The following is a 21,275-nucleotide window of genomic DNA, read 5'->3' as shown; positions in this document are numbered from 1 at the left end:
GTTCTCTGTGTGTGTATGTTTGAGAGAGGGGGGAGGGAGGGGGAGAGGGAGGAAGGAGGGGAAGGGAGAAGAAACAGAAAAAGAAAGAAGGAAACTTCTTTCACAAAGGAGAAAAACAAATGCTGTCATTTTAAATCGGAATTCAGCATGCCTGGCTGTGGAATTCTGGGAGTTGAAGTCCACAAGTCCTAATGCTTGTGCCTTTAAATTGAAAGGTGCAAGGAATAACACATTGGTTATATGGTTATATGTTATATGGTTTTATATTTTTGAAGTTTTGGGGTTTGTGCAATATGGGCTTTATATTTCTAAAAGGGTTTGGATGATTCATTATTATCTCATTATCTCTATCTGGCAGGAATGTGGAATGAGCCTCAGGTAGGTTTCTTTGTTAGCAGAAACAAAGAAAAACAGCACAGCAATTTAGGACTAGAAGTCTACTTGGAGGTCATCTAGTCCAACCCCCTCCTGCAGCAGGAAACCTTAAATTGTCTTGACTATTTTGGTGCCTCTAACAGAGAGAAAAATTGCCAGAAAGAAGGGGTTTACTAGGACAAGGCTGCCATGCAGAGAAAGGTGGAGATAGTCCTTGACTTATGACTACAATTGAACCCAAAATTTTGGTTGCTAAGCAAGAGCGTTGTTAAGTGAGCTTCACCACATTTTACCCAATCCATGAAATCTCCTGGTGAGTGACATCAAGTTGGCCACTCCCACCCCGGTCACATGACTGTCGAGCCACTCCCACAAAATAGGCTACACCTATAGAATAGGTTCTAAAAAGAATTGAAACCCACCACTGATGTCTGTGCATTGCTAGCAGCTCTGTTCACATTGCTCAGTTCAGAGTATGAGTGCAGTAAGCAGGTCTAAAATCCACAAAGAAATAAAACAGTTTTCCACATATTTTTCAATCAGTTTTGTGATCTTTCACACTCTCCTCCCGCGTTCTCTGCCCCGCCCCTCTTTCTCACCCCCACCGACTTTCTCACCTTTGGTGAGCTATACTGAATAAACTCTGAGTCATGGCAAGAGAAGGATTCAGGACATTCTGTGTGATAGGCACTCTGTTTAAGTTAAAATGTCTTGAAGCAATTTGATTTTTCTTTTAAACAGAGCTTAATTTTAGTTTTATTTTTTATTATATATTTATGATGTTTTATCAGTGGGAATGAATAAAAAACAGGGAAAAAAACATACATCCAATAGTAACAAAAGAAGAAAGATATGTACAAAACAGAAAAATAATGACCCAAATATCAAATACATCCAACATTAAACATAGAAAAAAATCCATCCCGCCTAGATGCTGAAAAGACCCCACTCTAACCACTGTGTCACCACGGCTCCATAATGATGGAAATAATGGACCTAAATATTCCCTTTATGCACCAACAAGTTCCTTCTTTTAATACATTAAAATCATAATTACTCTCTTGAAATCAAAGCTATTTCTCATGGAATAATTCTATTTTATTTACTATTTATAGTAGCACAGATACTAGAAGCACTAGTCTTCAAACATATCCAACACCTTCCTCTTCCTATTTTCTCCATAATAACAATCCTGTGACATGGGTTGGGTTAGTTTAGGTTGAGAGAGAGAGTGATTGGCCCAAAGTCACCCAGCTGGCAATCTTAGCCCAGTCAAAATATACAGGCTTTCCAGTAAAGAGAAGAGCCCCAGAAAATTCAACCTTGAAAACATTCCTGTTTCTCTTTGGTTCCATTCAACTGATGCATACCCAATGAAGAGTAGGTATGCAGTTGGAGGTGGAATGGGATGTTTAGGTGTCCACCATTGGCCATGCCCCCTTCAACTGCAGCCACCTGTCTCAGCTGATTTGCAGCATGTTTTCCTCTTCCGCTACCCCTCCCACAGTGATGCTCCATGGCCAATGGCCCTCTGGTCCTCCACCCCTTGCTCTTCATCCCTGCCCATTTACCCAGACACTGTTTGACCATGGCCTTTGACCTCATAGGACAAGAAGCCACCAGCCAATTGGGGGCAGTGGCAACAAGCAATTGGTGGCAGGCTGGGGAGGGTAAACATGCCACAGCCATCAGGGAGGGGTGCGCCAGGCAACTGGCAACAGTGGCCAGGACTTGGGGATTCTATCAGCTGTGATAACCAAAACTTTAAAAGAATGATGTGCATTTATCATAGTAAACACTGCAAGAAAACCCAAGGTCAAATGGGAGTCTGCATCTTTCATGATTTTAATCTTTATGGGAATTGCAAAAAGGTTTTACATCCTGGCAAACTAAACTGAGTTTCTCCATTCCTAGAACTTGTCTCTACAAGGGAATGATAAAATGCCCAAACCCTCCCTCTTACAAGGGTAGGATCATTCACTCAGCAGGAGAGAAAAGAACAGAGCCATCATTCTCTGTAGATATCTTCCAAAGTGTAGATAACAAATGGGGAGAAATGAGTTCTGAGTACTCACTGCACATTTTTAAATTCCTATTCCAGTTTAGACATTGCTAAGTACTTCAATAATGTTGTGCACTAATTAAGATAAGAATATTGATTTTTGGATGTTGAAGTTTTTTCTTCTATTCAGGAGAATCCATATTTCATTTTTATAATTACTTAATAGTTAATTTTGGGACATACATTTCATTAGAGCACTTTACTGAAGGAACCTCCATGTAAAGCTTCAGTCTCTGGAGTTGTTTTTAAAGAAAAATAAGTGGAGTCAAGAATACCTTTCTTACAGTCTATGAACAAATATTAAAGAGCAATTTGAGTAGTAACAATAGCATTTAGACTTACATACCACTTCCTATCACTTTTTAGTTAATAGATATATGCATTTCTCTATGCCTATACTAGTTGATTTGATGATTTCAGCAATCTCATCTTTAATGCATAATATTCAATAAAGTATCTCCTGAAGGGGGGACAACATAATGTTTCCCTAAAAATATAAATGGTCCAGCTATTTTGGTTCCTTTTTCTCCTCTGTGTCTGGACTTGAAATTCAACAAGAATTTCAACATGTGAAAGTCATGGCCTACAGGTTTTGCCTTGTGCACCATTTGTGGCTAATATTAGAACAAAACATATTAACACTGTAACTCATGGTCCCTGTAACTCACTCTTTATGGGGCTTCTCTTGAAGATTATTCAGAAGCTACAGCGGATGCAAAATGCAGCAGCTTGTCTAATGATGGGTGGGAACCATTGCAGCCACTGTTGGGAGCAGTGACTATTTGCTTCTCTGTGACTTCAAAAGCTGTGTTCTATCCATTAAAAGAAAGTTATCCTCTTCCCTTAATATTAGTGAACTAGAAGTATTTAAAGAGCTGCCGTGTTTAAGCATCACTTCTGACATTTGCTTCACATTGCTGCACAATATGAATGCATAGGTGCATATTATATCTGTATCATAAGTCTGTGTCTACATATGGAAATATAAGCTGCATTGTGACAGGAATGATATATCTAAAATCTTGATCCAAATCAATGAGTATACAGTAAGTTTGGAAGAACAAAATAATGGCTGTGCTTTTATTCAGCTAGCCTTTTTTTTTAATTCTCCAGCTATGGAAATATGACTGTATATTGTTATGTATTATATTTTCTCTGATATCCCAGCACATATGATAATACCACATTTCGTGTTATGGAGTCTTTAAATCAAAAGTGTGTGTAGACACCCCACCATCTAGTTATTTATTTTTAATTCCGAGCAGGCATCTAACAGTATATCATTATCAGACATTTAAGGAACAAAAATACTAAACTTAAGTAGAAAAAATAGGCTTCCTCCTTTATCTCTAAAGGAGAAAGCATATCATTCATTATTGCTCACATTTGCACAGGTAGTGTTAATTGAATTCAGAATACAGGCAAAAAATAAATACAGGTGCTAAAAATAAAACCATTGTATTTATAACCAGCAGGATATTCTTTCATAAAAATTGACTTGACTTGAAATGTATGAGTAAGGATCTCCAAAGACTTTTTTTTTCTATATGAGACTCTTCATTTGACCTGCCTTAAAACTTGATAATGTATTAATGAGTCATTTTAAAAGGATCATGTTAATTTCCCTATCTCTGGTCATAAAGACAGCATACATCTCATCAGGTTTGCCCTTTCAATTAAACTTGTTCCAGGACATTCTATTTAGTCAGCACCCTGAATGGATCATTAAAATTATCGTTCAGTAAGAGTTGTGCATGGAGCACTGTTGTTTTTAAATTCCATTAAATCCAAATGGTCTTTATCGCCCCATGACCACTGTGACTTCAATCAGCCAATTTAATTACCTTACAAAATAGTTGGCACACGCAGCAAAGAAAAACAGGAAGGGCTATGACGTTATCAAATTGAAATCTTCCTCTCTGCTCTTTAATCTGGACCAGTCAATAACCATGCTCTACATCCCTTTCCTTCCTTCAGGGGACTCTTAACCTCCACTTTCCTCCAAATGCCTTGCTCCTTTTCTCTCTCTCTCTCTTTCCGTTTTCTTGCTTCTAGCATTTTACTATTGAAGCCTTATTATCTACCTTCTTGCAGCCCTTGCCTTTAGCGTATGAAATTCCCCCCCCCCCCCGGTTCCTGGTAACCAAATAGAGGTGGGTGGGTCTGGGCTTCCCGCTGTGACCCCTAAGCAGCTTTTCTACATCATCCCTAAATCAAAAGGTCAAAATTAGCTCCTACTCTACAAATATCTTCGAGCACAGTTTAAACACCTGCAGAAAAATAGTGAGTGGGTAGTGATGATTTATTGAAGTTTAATGTGTTAATACATAATTCAGCTTGACTTTATTTTCCTATGCAGAGGATTGACTGCAAGAACCAGCAAGAATCCTTTTTCTGGACTGAGAGCAAATCTTTGTAAAGAAATCTGACTCAAAGTCCCCGCTGTGGGCGTATTCAAGTAAAAGACACTATTACTATTCAGGAAAGACCACGGAAAGCACACAGACAGTCCCAATACCAGCCGTTTTCGCTCCCTGTACCTATAATAATGGCTTTGTAAAAGCAACCATCCAGCTGTCAGTACTATATCATTACATCGCCATTAGCAAGAATATCATGCAGGCCATTCTATTCTAAAACCCTCGCTGGATTTTATTTCCCATCATCAAAGGTAGAACAGAAGGTGAGATTTAATTCTGGCTGCCTGCGTGACCATTTTCATTTCTGATTTCTTTACCTACCCCGAGAAAAGCAATAGCAACGCACCTTCAGTAATGATTAGATCACATTGTTTGTTGTCACTTCTAATATTCTAACCAGAGACCTTTTCCAACAATCTTCAGTTAGCTGCTTCTAGCAGAAGTCACACCGAAGATCTTTAGTTTCTACCTTGTCTGTGAAAGTCTCTATTTCTTAACCTTCCTATAAAAGCATGAGCACCCTTAACTGGCTGCCTGGGATCCCAGAATGTATTGGATAATGGAGTGCCATTATTTCAACCATAAACTTTAGAGTACTATAAAGTTTTAAAGAAGGGCTAGATATGGGTGAAAATCTAAAGCAGGGATGTCAAACTTGATTTCATTGAGGGCCGCATCAGGGTTATGTTTGACCTCAGGAGCCAGGAGGGTTGGCCGGGGGCATGGCCAGCTCAGCGTCATTTGCCGAGGTTCCATTTTTTACCACAACGGCCTCCTGCAGTTGAAAATGGATCCCCCAGGAGCTCTGTTTTTGTTGACAGAGGGCTGCAGGAGGCCATCACGGCCAAAATAGAGCCTGACGGGGATGCATGAAGCCCACCTGAATTCAATTTTTGCTGGCAGAGGCACCACGAGCCAGTCCTTCTCTGTTTCCAGGGTGGCCCAGTGGGCCAGATCTAAGCACCGGCCCACCAGCCCATAAGTCTTGAGTTTAACACCCCTGATCTAAAGCAAGATTCATTACCTTGGTTGTAGTCAAATTTAAATCTCCCCAAAAATACAGTGGATTCAAAATGTGGCTGTCACAACTTCATAACCAGAATCTTTGCTGCTGCAGAGGAGTATCTGTTTTTGATATAAATGTTCTCCCTGTCTCCAGTAACTAAATTCCCCTTATCAGAAGATTCACTAAAATGGCATGTTGTTTAAAGGTCATTTACAAAGAAAAACAAAAGTCATAAATGAAAATGTTAATATCCTTTTATGCCTAGTTTGTTCCTTTGTTACTCAAGATGCCTGTAATTATATAATAATTTTCCAAAAGAGTAATCAAGCAAGCTTGACCCAAGAGGCCTGCAAGTTCAGAATTCAGGAAAATGCACACACAAATATAAACACCAGACGTCCTTGAAAAATCCGTGTGACAAAATGCAAGAGCCTTGCTACTGCAAAGATGACTCTCGAGATGTTACTTTATCAATTTTCTGAAGTCAGTCTAAAGTGCTGGTTTTAATTTTGTTAAGTTCATAAACCCTTGTTATTTGATAAATTTTTATCTTGTTTCTGGACCTAACAGCCTAAAGGAGAGTCCTTCTGAAGATGATCCTGCCTACAGAAGCCTCTTGACATCCAGGCAGGAAAGTTCTTTTACTCTAACTTCTTTTTCTTCTATTCACAAGGGGAAAAAACTCCAGTACATCTTTTTATTTTTTATTTTGAAAAGTTTCTTACATTACAGAACTAAACTGAAATGTATTAATTCCACTCTTACATTTCATGACATAACAGAAAAAACCTCGTGAGCCAAGAAAGGGGAAGAAGCTTAAACTAAAATATGAATCAGCATTTTAACAGCTGAACAGAGAAAAGGAATTTAAATGTTGCAATTTTTAAAAAAATCATGAATGGAATGGTTAAAGCATGTAGAACTGAAAATTTACAAACTAGATAAAACCTGAAATTGCTGACTGCTCAAAAACTACACAGATGGATCATGGGGATGAATGGCAGAAACAGGTAATGAGTGAGGTGGTGGCATTATCCTAGCTGCTTCCCATTCACCAGTCTCCAAAGAAAGCCTGGCATTAATTAGATATTGAGCCAGGCTGATGCTGGCTGCAGATCCAGTTATAGTAACCTGCCTGTCAGTAGATCCTTCCACTGGACAGCAATTTTGATCTGCGCCCCAGACATCTGGCGAATCTCATTGATCTTGGCCCCTTGACGCCCAATGATACAACCTATCAGATCATTTGGAATGATGAGTTCATAAGAAGTAGTCTCAGCTATGCATCCAACCCACTGAATCCATCTATCACTCTAACTTCTAATCTACCCTCTCACAAAGCACGAATGCAAAATCTAAACCTCCAGGCCAGGTGTTTCCAAAGCATTGATATTCAATTTACTTTTGATAAGTGAATTGGGGGAATAACTATCTTAATTTAATTGACTTTAAAATAAATAATGGCTTTTGTCCTGGCCACGCCTAACTTTTTTTGGAATCCAACCCTTGAATGAGGGTTGGATTTACCTTTGTAGAACATCATCATCATTCTAGCCATTGTCTCTCCACTGCAGGAGGAGGACCTCTTCTGCATATTTCCAACCAATAGGGTCTTGAATCTTTGTAGGACGTATCTGCTTTGAAGCTAGAGCTGACCCTTATTCTTATTGTTCAGTACAAATGTATCTTTTTTTCAATTTGAATCTTGAATGACTTTTAGTTTTGTATTTCAATTTTATTGTTTTAACCATTCTTTCGTATTTCTTTGTTATGATTTTTTTCTATTTTTTTTATTACACACTGAGCTTGTTGCATTTTAACCATAAGAAAGAAACCAGAGGCTATAATAATAAATAATTGGTTCAAAATATAAAAATGATAAATACGTGTTGCTCCCTTAGCTGCCGTTATTATATATTTGAATACCCTTGAATAGTTTTGGTAACAAAGAAGCACAAAGAAGATAACACCAGAAGGAAAAAAAATGATGTTGCATTTTATGTCCTTATATGCTACTCACTCTAAGAGGTAAAGAATGTAGGATAATTTAGATAACAGTGAAGAGTAAATTCAAGTATTATATGTATCACAGCTTTAAAGATAATCCGTATGTGAGCTCTGACAGACTATACATCATGTTTCACCTGGACCTCAAAAATATTTCAAAGGAAAATAAATGGTTAATTCACAAGAAACATGGACCTAAACACTATATAGCAGAAGCTTGTCTTGAAGCTCTTCATCATAGAGATGATGATGATGATGTATTGCAAATTCATGTAAAGATAAGGTTAGTGTTATATTTCCAAAATATTTGATTCTACACTATATGATACATTAGTTATGATTAATAGTTCCAAAGGAAGAATGCTGCTCGTGACATAATTTCAAAAGAAAAATTTACAGGTTTTATTCCTTCCGCAGTAGCTTATTTTCCACACTTCTCAGGAAATTTATTTCTATGCTGTATATCCTTTTATTAACTTTGTATCAAATGATAAATTCTGATTTATATCTCTCAGTCCCTGTAGGCCATTGTTACGAAAATGTATAGAAATACCATAAAGAAATAAAAATTGTATTTGCAGTCATTCTTTATGGTCCATTGTGGATATTTGTGAGTACAATCAATTTAGGATTTTATTAAAAAAAATATTGAAATGTTTGAAATAATTAATTCAAAAATTTCTATAATATTCTGCATATTATTCTGGAAGCAGCTAATAAAATATTATATTAGAGTTTATGAAAAGTAGAGATTACAAGAACAATTAGAAAATCTGTGTTCTATCATGCACTTAGGAGATAGAATGCATCTTCCAAAATCCTAGTTATTTAGCAGCAAGACTATAATTTAACTCAAAGAAACCAACCTGTCTACTTTTATGTCACTGCTATTATTCATACGCAAATGTATCCAAATAGATGAATTGAATGCAAGTTATATAATATAGCACTTATACATTGGTTATGATTTCTTTAATCAGATGACATGCCTAAATTTAATCATTACTTTCTTAAGATTGATAGATCAATTCTACACACAGACATTATTATGAACAGCTTCTTAAAATATATAAATTCTCATACCAGCAAGAAAACCTTACACACATTTAAGTGTGGAAGTAACTACGCAGGTAAGATAAAACTGATTTCAAAAGGGAAATGTCACCAGTTTTAAAAAGGTTAGCAAAAAGCCTCAATACTGAAATCATGAAAGTCATAAATATATGAAGCTGAATTGTGCATATTGATGCTTAGAAATGGATGTGCAAATTGACAGAGGAAAATTCAAAACAATGGAATAAGCTTTCCATTGGCTCAGTACAATCGCCCATATCTTATATTTTTATGGTTTATTTAATTATTATTTACTTATTTTGGGGGTTTGTCCTTGTATTGCTTTTTGTTTTGTTTTTAACTCTGTAATTTGGCAAAGGGGAGTATTCCTGGTATAGTGGTTAAGGCATCAGGCTAGAAACTGGAAGGCCATGAGTTCTTCCTGCCTTGGCACAACGCCAGCTGGGTGACTTTGGGCTAACCACATTCTTTCCACCCTAGAAGGGGGCAATGCCAAGCGACTTTTTGGCCTTGCCAAAAAAAACCTGCCAGAACTTGTCCAAGCATTTTCTGAGAATCCCATAAGAAGACAGGATTGTAGACACAATTCCATAGAAGAAAATAAATAAATAAAAGCTTCCCGGAGTCCAATGAGATGAGCAACTACATAAATGTATTAGATATTTTTGGGGAGGGGGAACCTAAAAAGAACCTGTACTTTATCAGCTTCTGAAATGATACCACAACATAACATTCACTCTATTTTTTCCCATGGTGATTATAAAATAAATCTGTATTCAAACAAAATATTGATGTGGAAAAAAGTCTCAAATCTGTCTTCTCAATGAAGAACCATCCACTGAAGTGCACGCCCTACAAGTATTTAGCTAGCTTTTGTTTGTCTCCTGCCTTCCCTTAAAGAAAGAATCTAAAGATTGGAAGCTTTCATCATATTGTTTAATGAATATCTGGGAGACCAGTCTGAGACTCCCACAGCAATCCTTTTGCTTCTGCTGGTCCTCAGACTGTCCCATTGCAATAAATCTTTCCTTGGGCTTTTCTCTCACTTTAATGACCCTTTCAGATCTGAATGTAACCACCAGGATGGTGTTCTAAATCTTTTTTGAAGGGATTCCCCCCCCCTGAAAGATCATACATTTGTATATTTGTTGGGGGCAAAGAATAAGCTAGCGAAACAATAAGCAGCCAAAAGCTGATCTGTTTTCTTAGCCAAGAATCTGAATTTGTATTTGTTTTTTGTTTCCCTGGCCTTGATGGCCACTGGCCTTAATATCTCTTTCTCTCCCTTCCTTGCTCCCTCTTTTTCTCCCTCTCTCTCCCACAGGATTAATTGTTATTGTCTAACATAGGGCAACCATTTCTAGGCTGCAAAACCACTACACTTACTATTACATGCATCTAATGTCAAATAACCACAATCATAGTAGCTTTCTTCTAGCACCACTTTCCATTGAGGTTGACTGTACAAATGCACATTCATGTTCAAGTGTTAACAGGAGAAGCATGGGCAACAGCTGTGTTGATTTACACATAATGGAGTTAAAGATTTCTAGAGTCACCCAGAAGGAACTTGGAGGGAAAAAAAGAAAGCAATGGACAACATTATTTACGGACTATGCTTCAGATCAGTGGTTCTCAATCTTTTTCTTCACCACCACTTTTAAATACCTTTTGTGACCAGAGACCACAGGCCACCAAGACTTAACTCAAGATTTAAATTATAACATTTCTTCAAGCCTTCGTGGACCCCCTGTGATGACACTGTGCTCCCCCCCCCGGGGGGGGCCATGGACCACAGGTTGAGAACCACTACTTTAAATCAAGGACCAAAAATATCAGCTGAAGGCAAGGGACAGCTACTGTCATGGAACAATTAAGAAGCTCCAGGATTAGGTTCAAGTCTGCCCACAGCCAGAAAGACCCTTTGGGTGATTTTTGGCCAGTCAATATTTCTTAAGCTTGTACTGAGGAAAATTGGGAGGGGAACTACAACATATATTCCCTTGATCGCCTGAAGAAAAAATGAGATAACAGTTTTATGAATGTTTGATGAGGTGGGGAAGAGGAGGGACAGAATAAAAAGGGGAGAGGACTGGTGGTTGGAGAACCCTTAGTCCCAATGTTCCAAATTGAGTAGAGCTGAAAGAGCAAACAGCCAATGTCTGGGCATGTTCTCTTATCTGCTCAAAGGATGCTTTCTTCCTTTAGCCAGATATTCCGTCAGAGTGAAACTTCTGATTGTTTGGATAGATTTCATTCATTTTCATTTCCCTACAATGGTTGTTTCCTACTCCAACAATCCAAGGGTGCTTATTTTGAAGTTTGAGCACACACAGTGCCTGCAGTATGCACACACACACACACACATGCACACACCATGCATCAATGCTTAAACAAATTCTTTTACATCCTCTGGTGAAGGCAATGTGCACAGCTGACAATTACCAGGGTCCCCTCTCTCCTCCGCATCCTTGCATCCCCAGTTTTGCTGCCTCTGATCGATAAAACTATGCCAGAAAAAGGCAAACCTCTGAAATCTCCAGATTGCTCGCCTTTTCTGCCTCAGCTATCTTCTGTGGCAGAATAAAGCCCTGATTGCTGTTTATTCATATCTCTTTTACCCAGAACATAGTTTCTGGAGTGAGAATGGTATCTGATTCCAATGAAATGGAAGAAATGGGATGAAGATGCATTTCAGATCCATTGCCCCCATGGGAGGTTACGCAGACTTAACATGCCCAGCTCAATCCTCCACCAGACAACTCTGGAGAAGGGAAAAGGATATCCTGCAAACAAACAAACAGTGCTTGGAGAAGGAGGGAGAGAAACCTTCATTGTCTGATCAATTAACATTTCACTAAATTATTCCTTGAAACAAGCCTAATGGGATGAGGTTGCCCACACGGGCAGCTTTAATTAACCCCACAGAACCTCTCTGGTGAAAGTTGCAGGGAAAGCAAAATATTGACATCAAAAGCCCAGAGGATGTCAGTGTTCAGTCAACACTTAGTGATAGTGCTCCTGTCACAAACAACGTTCATCTTCTTGGTGCTTTCAGCAGGCTACGGATCAGTTCCCTGCCAGCCCTGCCCCACAGGTGTTTCAGAACTACCTCGTGCTTCATTCAAAAGGAGGAGGCATTCCTGAAGATGGTTGCTAACAGCAACGCGACAAGAATTGCGGACAGGGGCTTGGAAGGGGGCCAGGAAGAGCGGGGGAATAAGCTAGCTTGCCACATAAAGACCACTCGAGCATCCTCACTTCTCCCCAGATCCTATCTGCAAGTTCCTTCCTCAATTTTTAACCACATATCTTGCTCCAACGCACATACAAAGCAGAGCTGTCGATGCTCACCGGGAAGCAATTGTTTCAGTGGCAGAAGAGAGCTCGGAAGACAAGCATGCCTTGAATTAGGCACAATTTTATAACAATGTTATTTATTTCTCATTGTTCTAATGACAGACAATCTGGAATGATTCAAATTGGCCCCAGCTTAGCTATGGCTTCATCCAGGAGCAGCTGTTTCGATCTTAACTTTCTCTTTCTGCCAGACGAACTTTTCTTGAATAGATTTACTGCCCAGGGATGCCAAGAAGCCTGACCTTGAACCCTTCCTCCCCAACACTGTCTAATCTGCTTCCTCTACCCTCCAAAGCCTGTTTGCGCCCTGTTTATTAAATAGCAAGGAGTGATAGGTTTCTCAAGAATGCAGGACAGAAAGGGAGATGTAAGCTCCTTTGAAAAAGTCAAGAGTGAGATGGCCCCTCCAAAAATAAAAAATCCAATGACCAACACTACCGCTGACCACAGCCATCCAGCGCCTCTTTCGAAGAAACTCTGACCTTCAAGAGCCTACTAGAGCGACTATTCCAGGACACAGTATTGACGTCTCCAATCCAGGTACTCTGCTGCTAAAGAATTTGCCTACCGTCCCACTTTAGAAATCTCCCGTCCTTCTCTGCCACCCGGGAAAGGGGGGGGGTTGTCTAGATTGCCGAGGTACTTCGTCCTAAATCATGCCCTTGCCCGGCTCAAGGTATGCATGCTTCACCCTCTCGATATATCGGCAACGAACCCTTCCCAGATAATTTGGAGGAATAAGGCGGACTGGGGCGGGAAAGAAAGTACGAGCGTTAAGGAGTTTCCAGAACAGCCCGTTCGCCAACAATCGACCCGTTGGATGAAGTGCTTTGTAAACCAAGGAAACGGCGCGAGTGGGGACCTTTCTGTCCGGTCGAGAATGTAAAGCTTGGAGCATCCGATTCGCATCAGACGGACAATGACTTTGATCCTGCCAAATCAGAAGGAGCTAACTTCTAAAAACGCACACAGAGGCTCGCATATACCCTACTGCAACTCGGGGGGCGGGAGGGGGAGACAACCACAAAAGCCAGCTTTTCTTTGCTAAAGAGAAGTCCAGCCCGCCCTGCCTGGCTTGGCGGGGCGGGCGCTCCTGGCTCTAGCGGTTCCCTCGGCTTGTTTGACTCGTTGGCCGCTTGGCTTCGAAGTCTCAGACGCTGGAAGGAAAGGGGCGCCTTAAATGCAACCGGGAAGAGTCGAAATGCCGATTAGCCCGGAAGTAGCTTCCTCTCATCTTCCCTCCGACCTCCCTTTCCTTCCCCGACAAAATCCTGGGGACACAACATAAAGGCAAACCGAGTAGGGGGGCGAGGAGGAGAATAAACGGCCGGCTTACCGAATCTCAACACATGTGTGGTGCCTTGAGAATATCCAATCCACATTAAGCAAAGCAGGAGCCGAGCGGTGCCTCTGAAGACTGGATGAGTTAGAATCGGGGAAATAATCTTCATGGTGTTTCCTACGCACACCCGCGCCGCTTCCCTTGTCGGCCCCCTTTGCTTCAAGCGTCAGGTTTCCCCCGCGGTCGGGTAAAAGCGCCGAGGAGGAGCCGTAGTAAAAAGTGCCTGGCCCTGAGACGCGATCACGGCATGGTCACAACGGAGGCAAGGGACTCTCCGCTTCCCGGCGCCGCCAGCCAAGCCTGCATGCTCTTCATTCACTGCGCCAAGGAGCAGCCTTCGACTGCAAGGAATGGTGGGACATCCATGGTAGCCGGGCGAGCGGGAGCGGAAGGAGGGAAGAGAGGAATCCGGGAGAAATCCAAAGACGGAGGCTGTGGGCGCCTTGGCCAGCCGGGCGAACCTAGGAGGAAAGCGAAAGGAGGGGGAAGAGAGAGAGAGAGAGAGATCAATAGGCGATCCGAGCGGGCGAAACCGCCACCGAGCAAGAGGCGGGCGCTCGCTTTGGCCGATGGGTTTCCCTTCCACTGAACTGCCGCACAGCTTCTGACGCGCAGCCAAAGATGAAGTGTGAGAAACGGAGACAGCTCGCCTTGTGTTCAGGCCGCCAGCTAAGGCGGCCTTTCCCCCCACGGTTTCTCTTATTCAAGCCGAGGCCATCGCCGACCCAACCTTTTGGGAGTAAACCGTGTTACATTTTTGAAAGAAACGTGGCGGTCGTGACCTGCCTGACGTTTGGTTGATTTCCTTCCAATAACCTGTTGTTGTTGTTGTTGTTGTTGTTTTCCTGGGCGATGAGCAAATTGGCTACTTTAAGCGGGAACGGTACTAAAGCAGCCGAAACTGAGGCGAGGGAGTCTGCGGAAGTGTGGGTCAAGTGACTGACGGGGAGGGAGGTTTGCAACCCGGATTCACCTGTTTGGAGCCCGAAGTCCCATGCTGGGCCCTTCTCAACATTGCTCCTCCAATTTCGTTTCCGTGGGGTGGGCGTCAGTTTCAGCCCCAAAGTCTGGAAACTGAGAGCAGATTGATTTCCATAGAAGCAGCTTCAGGGTTTAGCATGAAGAGCAAACAAGACCGCTCCATCAAAATTAAGTCACAGCTCACTGATGGGTGACAGGACATCCTTTCTTAAGGCTTGGGGGGAAATGACTTGGGGGGGAAATTATGTTGATTCCAAATGTATACCCAGAACCAATAGGCATTTGCTTTTCACAAGTATTCATTCATTCATTAAATCAATCCACACAACTAATTTTACATAAACCCATAGGAAGAATGACAGACAGAATGAAATGCTTATCTACAACCAAAGCTGTCATTTGATGTCAGACTACCTGGAAGGAAGTTATATATACTGAGTCCAGGAAGCTTACTTTATGTAGACCTATATTGTATATGATTACATGCTGTTGTCAGAAATAATAGAGAGTGGAGGAAACATTTTTTTTCCACATTCCTAAACTCTGTTCTCATTTATATCCCTATTACAAAAGTTCTGTTCTTAATGTCCTTTACCTACCTTTGTAACAACCACTAAGTTTGGTAAGACTAGAAACACCATATAAACTGTAGCAAATGCAACCTAAAAAGCATCCTCCAGGTTCACTCATTTGTAGTTCTTAGTGAAGTCCTTACTAAGGTAGAGAAATTGAGATATCTGGAAGTCTTAGATACCTTTAAACTTAAGAGGAATTCCTCTTGATTAGAACTGAACAGAGTAATCTGAGAAACTTTTCATCTCTCTTTTCACTTCTCTCCCCTTCTCTCTCTCTCTCTCACACACACACACACACACACAGAGAGAGAGAGAGAGAGAGAGAGAGAGAGAGAGAGAGAGAGAGAGAGAGAGAGAGAGAGAGAGAGAGAGAGAGAGAGAGAGATGCTTATTAGATTAAAGACATATTTACTTGGATCATGTTTAAATAGGAAATACAACGGAGGGTTTTTTAAAAATTGAGTGGTGGAGAAGGGGACTCATTAAAACATATTTTGTGGAAAACACAAATCTTTTTGCATTTCTTGATAGAAAGACATTGTCATTCATTCTTAAGGAATGATTATGGATCAGTAGGGGGAGAGAGATGGGTAACTTCCATTACTGTCCTATGAAAATGAATGGAGATTTATTCTGTCTGGGAATGCTCCCCTCCCCACTTTAATGCAGATGAAGATCCAAAAGGCTTTCTGTAAATTAAGATGACACAGAACCACATCAACAGTGTGACAATCTATCTCTCCTTAAGACTGTGGAATGGGGGGGGGGGGGAAATAGGCCCAACTAGCACCAAGAAATTTAGAATCTGATTCTTCTTATTCTGTCTTGTGCCTTGCTTTATCTAAATCACCTGGGATTCATTTGATTCATCTAGGAGAATAACAATTGGATGTTAATATGATAGGTTGCACCTTTTATGCATCCATTTCAGATCAAACTTGTTATGAAGCAATTCCTTGATGTGATACCTTTCATATGTAAGCAACCAGTTTCCCTAATCCTCCAGGAATACTGCTGAGGGGATTTGATGTCAAGATGGGTAAGGCTACTTTTTGTCATGAAATAACTAAGATTTATGATTGTTAAAGCTTGGGTTATGGGAAAACAAATCAGAATAGCTTTCTACTATTAAGGTATTTATCATATCTGCAATTGAACTGAAATTTATATATTAGTAAGGGATAAATAAATAACCTTGGGATTGTTTTTACTGTTAAAAATTTGGAATTTACAGAGATGTCAAAAGTAAATATCAGGAATGGCTACTTCTGCAGATTAACAGGCAATTCAATGTAAGGGGGGAGTTATTAACAATGAAAAGAAGGGGATCTAGCGACCCCTTCAGGGCACTACTGGAATATTTTACCATGAAACTGCAGTGTGAGATTGTCTCTATTGGATATACTATTCATTCCATCATACTTTAATTTAGATCAAAAACAAATACAAGGTAATACAAGGTAAAACCAAGCTTATATTAAAATGAATAAATATAATGCTAGTTTGGTGTCTCTAGAGGAGACAATATAGTTTTGAAAATATATTTCTTTTATTTGTAAGACTTCCCTTTCAAAAAATGTTGTAACTTAAATTTATTAAAAGTCACTGCTAGATTTGAATCCTGTTATTAATTTCATTAGGATTTCTGTATTTTCTTTGTTTTTCTATCTAGTCAGCTTGATGTTATTTTATAAGACTCACCAGATTCTTTTATCTAGGAAATTGAATTTTGGCATGAGATATTGCATCTGTTTTTACTCTGCAATTCTCTTTACTCTCAACTTTTGTTGGATGATTGTGAATCAGAAAGATATCATCAAATCTACTTGCTGGATTTTTCTTTTTCTTCTTCCATCCTGTCCTATTTTTGGAAACTGCCTGGACAAATCCCTACAATTTTCTTGGTAAGGGCTTTCAGAAGTGGTTTGCCCTTGTCTCTTTCCCAGGGCTGAGAGAAAGTGACTGGCACAAGGTCACCCATCTGGGCTTTGTGCCTAAAATGGGATTAAAACTCAGTCTCTTCGTTTCTAGCCTGATGTCTTACCACTATGCTAAACTAGAATTTTAGTAACTAAATATTGGTTCTCTTTTCAGTACCATGGAGAGTGACATACATTTGAACTTGCTGAATGCTGTATATATGGGCAAAATAAGTTGTAAAATGTAAAAATAAAATCACCCTATCAGGGTTTTTTAATACAAAAAGAAGCAAAACAGTTTAACTACTGATTCTGATTACTTAGTTTACACTGTTTATTCAAACATAATGTGAAACTATCCCCTAATCTCAAATTCTCATTTAAAAAAAAATCAGGATTGCCCAAGATTTAGAGCTGCTTAAATTACAGGGCAAAATTATCATGCTTAGGGTGTTCAAATCTTATAAATGATTACTTGCAATGGTTGTGAGTTTCCTTCTATATGCAAAACCCTTTCCTCAAACACTTAATTCATTTTGGTCCTAGATTTTTTTTAAAAAAAATAAATATTTAAATATGTGGGGGTTTTTTTAAATGAACATTCCTCAAGAGTTATGAGTTATCTTAATGATAATTTTCTAAAATAACTGGTTTTTATGGCAGGTCTGTTATAGATACGTATACATGTATTTCAAGTGGCCCTTGACATTGCTCTTTGTTACTGCCTCTTTGAATTGCAGTGAGTAGAGGAGAAGCTTTAAATATTCAGTTCCATGCTTGGGTGCCATTGGCAACTTGATGTACTCTTTTTCTTCAATATTTAAAGCCTAGCAAATAACATATTTGTTTTCCTGCCAGAGCCAAGTATGCAGGTAAAATGGAAATGAAATGCCTACATCGAGAATATAAGGCTGGTCTGTGAAAAGCATGAAGCCAATCCAAAATTGTCTGTGCTGGACAATAATGTTACATCAAGCTTTAGAGTTGCATGATGTTGAGAGATCATTTTTTGGTACTATCTCCCATCAGCACTTTCCTCATCACTACCACATATTGGTCTAGGGGGAAAAACAGTTCATCAAGTTTGCTTTCTTGAAAGCATACATATGCTTCCCCAAAAAACCTTGAAAATTTTGTTTCATCTACAGGTTAAATTGACTCCATCTGGGAAGGACTTAACAAGACTTATGGCATGTCTAGTGAGAATTAATTAGATTGAATTCATTAGGATTTATTCCCAGGTATAATCTGACAAAACTAGGATGGCTTTAAAGTCGTAAAGCTAGGTGCACTCTACAAAGTTTAGGAGTTCAATCCCAGTAGAGAGACTTGAAATAAGACAATCTTGAGTCAATATACATAAATGATGTGGGCAGTCTTTCTAGCCTTTCCTGGCCTTTGTTTGATGCACCTTTCCTCAAATCCTGCTGTGGCCAAAGTATTTTGAGATGTACTTTCTTAATATATAGTTGATACCTTCTGTATCTTCCCAAACTCTGCTTGTAAGTAGACAGAGACCTTTTCATAGCTTTACAGAAGTAAACCAGGCCACCTTCTTTCTGTTGGCTGTTCAAAGTATTCAAATAAATGTTGATATTTCGGTAAATGTTGATATTCTGCTTCTTTAAAACATCCCATGGACCTCACAGAATCCACATTCCAAACAAATGATCGATTCTTTGCCTGTTATTAGCTCAGCGAAAGATTCACGGTCTTTCCGTTTCTGCTGAGCCCATGATTAATGGCATTTTAAGATGGTAATTAATTTTTAGCTGCCTAAGAGATGTGCATCCTAATTAAGGAGCTGAGAAGATGATAGATTTACTTGTTCCAGCACTTTTTTGGGGAGGACTCCACCATCGCGAGGCAATTCTTTGCAAGATTTTTAACCATGGGAATGCAAATATTTGTGATTTGATCCATGCATTTATCCTACACCCCTGCCACCTTCTCTTGAAGTCCGTCTGCTTGCCTTCCTGCCTTCTTTCTTTTCAATCAACACTCAGGTTTTCCTCCATCCTCCTTTTCCTAAAGATTTTACATATATGCAACACTTCATTGTAAGGTTCATTGTTCCTACCGCTGCACAAAGAAGCTTCTGACTAGTATTTTCATTGTTGGGCATAGACTGCTGGATCCTTTAAAAAGCATGACAACTGAGTCAGATTCCATAAAATAGGTTTCACTTTCTTATGTCCCAGTTTATTTAACAATATATATAAATATAAACTATTGGCTTTGGTGGTTGAATGTATACCACAATCTATCTAAGCTAAAAGCCTAATCTAGAAATCAATTAAACAGATGCCTGGCTTACAGCCGAATAAGGATCGCTTGGCAGCAATAAGTCCTAGATAAGCCGGAATGTATTAAAACGGCTGAGTCCGATTGGATTCAGTCCAAGAACTTCGGTGTATCTTGGCGATAGGTCGGACTGAGAAGAGGGTTCAGTGCCAGAAGGATGGTTTAGCTGATTGCCGATTAGGTGGCGGATAGGACGGCGTCTTTCTGACTTTTGCACAAAGGCTGCATCCCACACACTTTCAAGCAATCCTACTGCGAAGAGCGGTTGTAATGAGAAGCCGAATGTGGTCGCGAAAACTACCTTTCCAACAAACCAGATCTAATGACTACAGAAGACTACAAGTCTTTTATCTCTCTCTCTCCCTCCTTCCCCCCCCCTCTCTCTCTCTCTCTCTCTCACACACACACACACACACACACACACTGACTGTTGCTATGGAGAAGAAAGCTTCTGGATGAGAGAGGGCAAGGGAAAGAAAGAAGCAGATGGAGATCGACGCCCGTAAACCTTGCTCCGGAGCCCCGTTGCCTCGCTTCCAACGCTCCGGCTTACCGCTTTACAAAACTAGCAGGCAGCTCGGAGGGAGGCTACAGCCAAGGTCCAGTTTGGGGTGGGGGTGGGGTTCCCTTGCCAACAGGCAAGGTGGGGAAAGAAGGGAATTTTAGATTGACGGGTGGCTGGATGGTGACAACAAAGTTACTGCTCAGCCTTGGCCTTGACTTGGAAAGGAGCCGCGGCTGCTGCTGTTAAAGTTGTTTCCAAGTCCTGTAAGTGGATTTAAGATTGCAGAAGGAGAGGGAGAGAGCGAGCAGGAGAACGAAGAACATTGCTAAATGAGATAGATCGAGTAATAAAAGATATGGGGGCAATTATTATTATTTTTTAGGAGGCGAAAGAGTTTGGGTGGTCGGGTCGCTTTTATTGCGCTCTCGCCTGGATTTGCTTTCAAGAACGCTGAGCAAGGTAGCTGTCTGCAGAGGTCCGGTGAATTCACCCACGTTGATCGCTTTGGGGTGCTTTTCGTTCGCCCGTGGTAGTTATTGCCTTGCTTCATGTTTTCTCTCTCTCTCTCTCTTTCCCACTCTCCCTTTCTCTCTCCCTCCATCTCCGCCTCTCTCTCTCTCTCCCTCCCTCTCTCTCTCTCTCTCTCTCTCTCTCTCTCACACACACACACACACACACACACACACACAGAGAGAGAGAGAGAGAGAGAGAGAGAGAGAGAGAGAGAGAGAGAGAGAGAGAGAGAGAGAGAGAGAGAGAGATTCACACACACAAAATAGCAGCCTGTTGGGGGATTTTTTTGGGGGGGGCGATAAAATCTGCAAGTTTCCTTACCTTGTCGGTCGTTCGGAGAAGCAAGGCAGGTGGAAAGGACGGTCCTTCCGCAAAAAAAAAGGCGCGGAGCTGCTGTAGTCAGACCGGCTCTGGACTGAAAAGCAGAGGCAGCGCGCGGAGCTCAATTGAAAGCAGCAGCCGCGGCAGCCGAGCAGAGGAGGGCGGACAAGCTAAAGAGAGGTACGCCTCCTGCTGGGAGCTCCGCGCAGAACCCTTTAAAGACACAGCGCCTCTTTTCCATCAGGATTCCGGCCTCAACTCAAGGCAGGACAGACGGCGGGAGCTCCGGAGAGGGGAGGCGGTGGATCCAGAGAAGACCTAGGCAATGGGCTCTTCCTTTCTGGAAAGCCATTCGGAGCCCGTCCCCCGGCTGCCTTTCCTAAGGGTCTCGATCCCACTTTCCGGACACGTCCCAGAACTTAGACTTCAGGCATCGCTGTTACCGAGAAGTCAGTAAGCCCGTTTAGCAAGCAAGAAGTCCGGGAACATCATCGGAGTGAAATAAGACCTG

At 40.8% G+C, this 21,275-nt stretch overlaps 1 protein-coding gene across 3 annotated transcripts in view; it reads right to left on the bottom strand.

The window, feature by feature from the left end:
* The window catches only part of GRIK2 (glutamate ionotropic receptor kainate type subunit 2), a 548,779-nt gene extending 527,910 nt beyond the window's left edge, over positions 1 to 20,869 (bottom strand). Inside the window, exons 1-2 of one of the 3 annotated variants that reach the window (XM_081945732.1) lie at positions 20,765 to 20,869; positions 13,641 to 14,107 (exon numbers count right to left, since the gene is read on the bottom strand). In XM_081945732.1, coding sequence (XP_081801858.1) covers positions 13,641 to 13,755 — 115 coding nt within the window. In that variant the 5' untranslated portion in view covers positions 13,756 to 14,107; positions 20,765 to 20,869. Of the gene's footprint in view, positions 1 to 13,640; positions 14,576 to 20,764 lie in introns of those variants that run through there. The other 2 variants (XM_081945731.1, XM_081945733.1) reach the window with 2 other exon arrangements.
* Between the last annotated feature and the right edge of the window lie 406 nt (positions 20,870 to 21,275).

Source organism: Natrix helvetica (genome assembly GCF_964273705.1).
Source record: "Natrix helvetica genome assembly, chromosome: 2".
NCBI lineage: Eukaryota > Metazoa > Chordata > Lepidosauria > Squamata > Natricidae > Natrix > Natrix helvetica.
The sequence above is the reverse complement of the archived record's forward strand: the minus strand, read 5'-3'. Positions and strand labels throughout refer to the sequence as shown.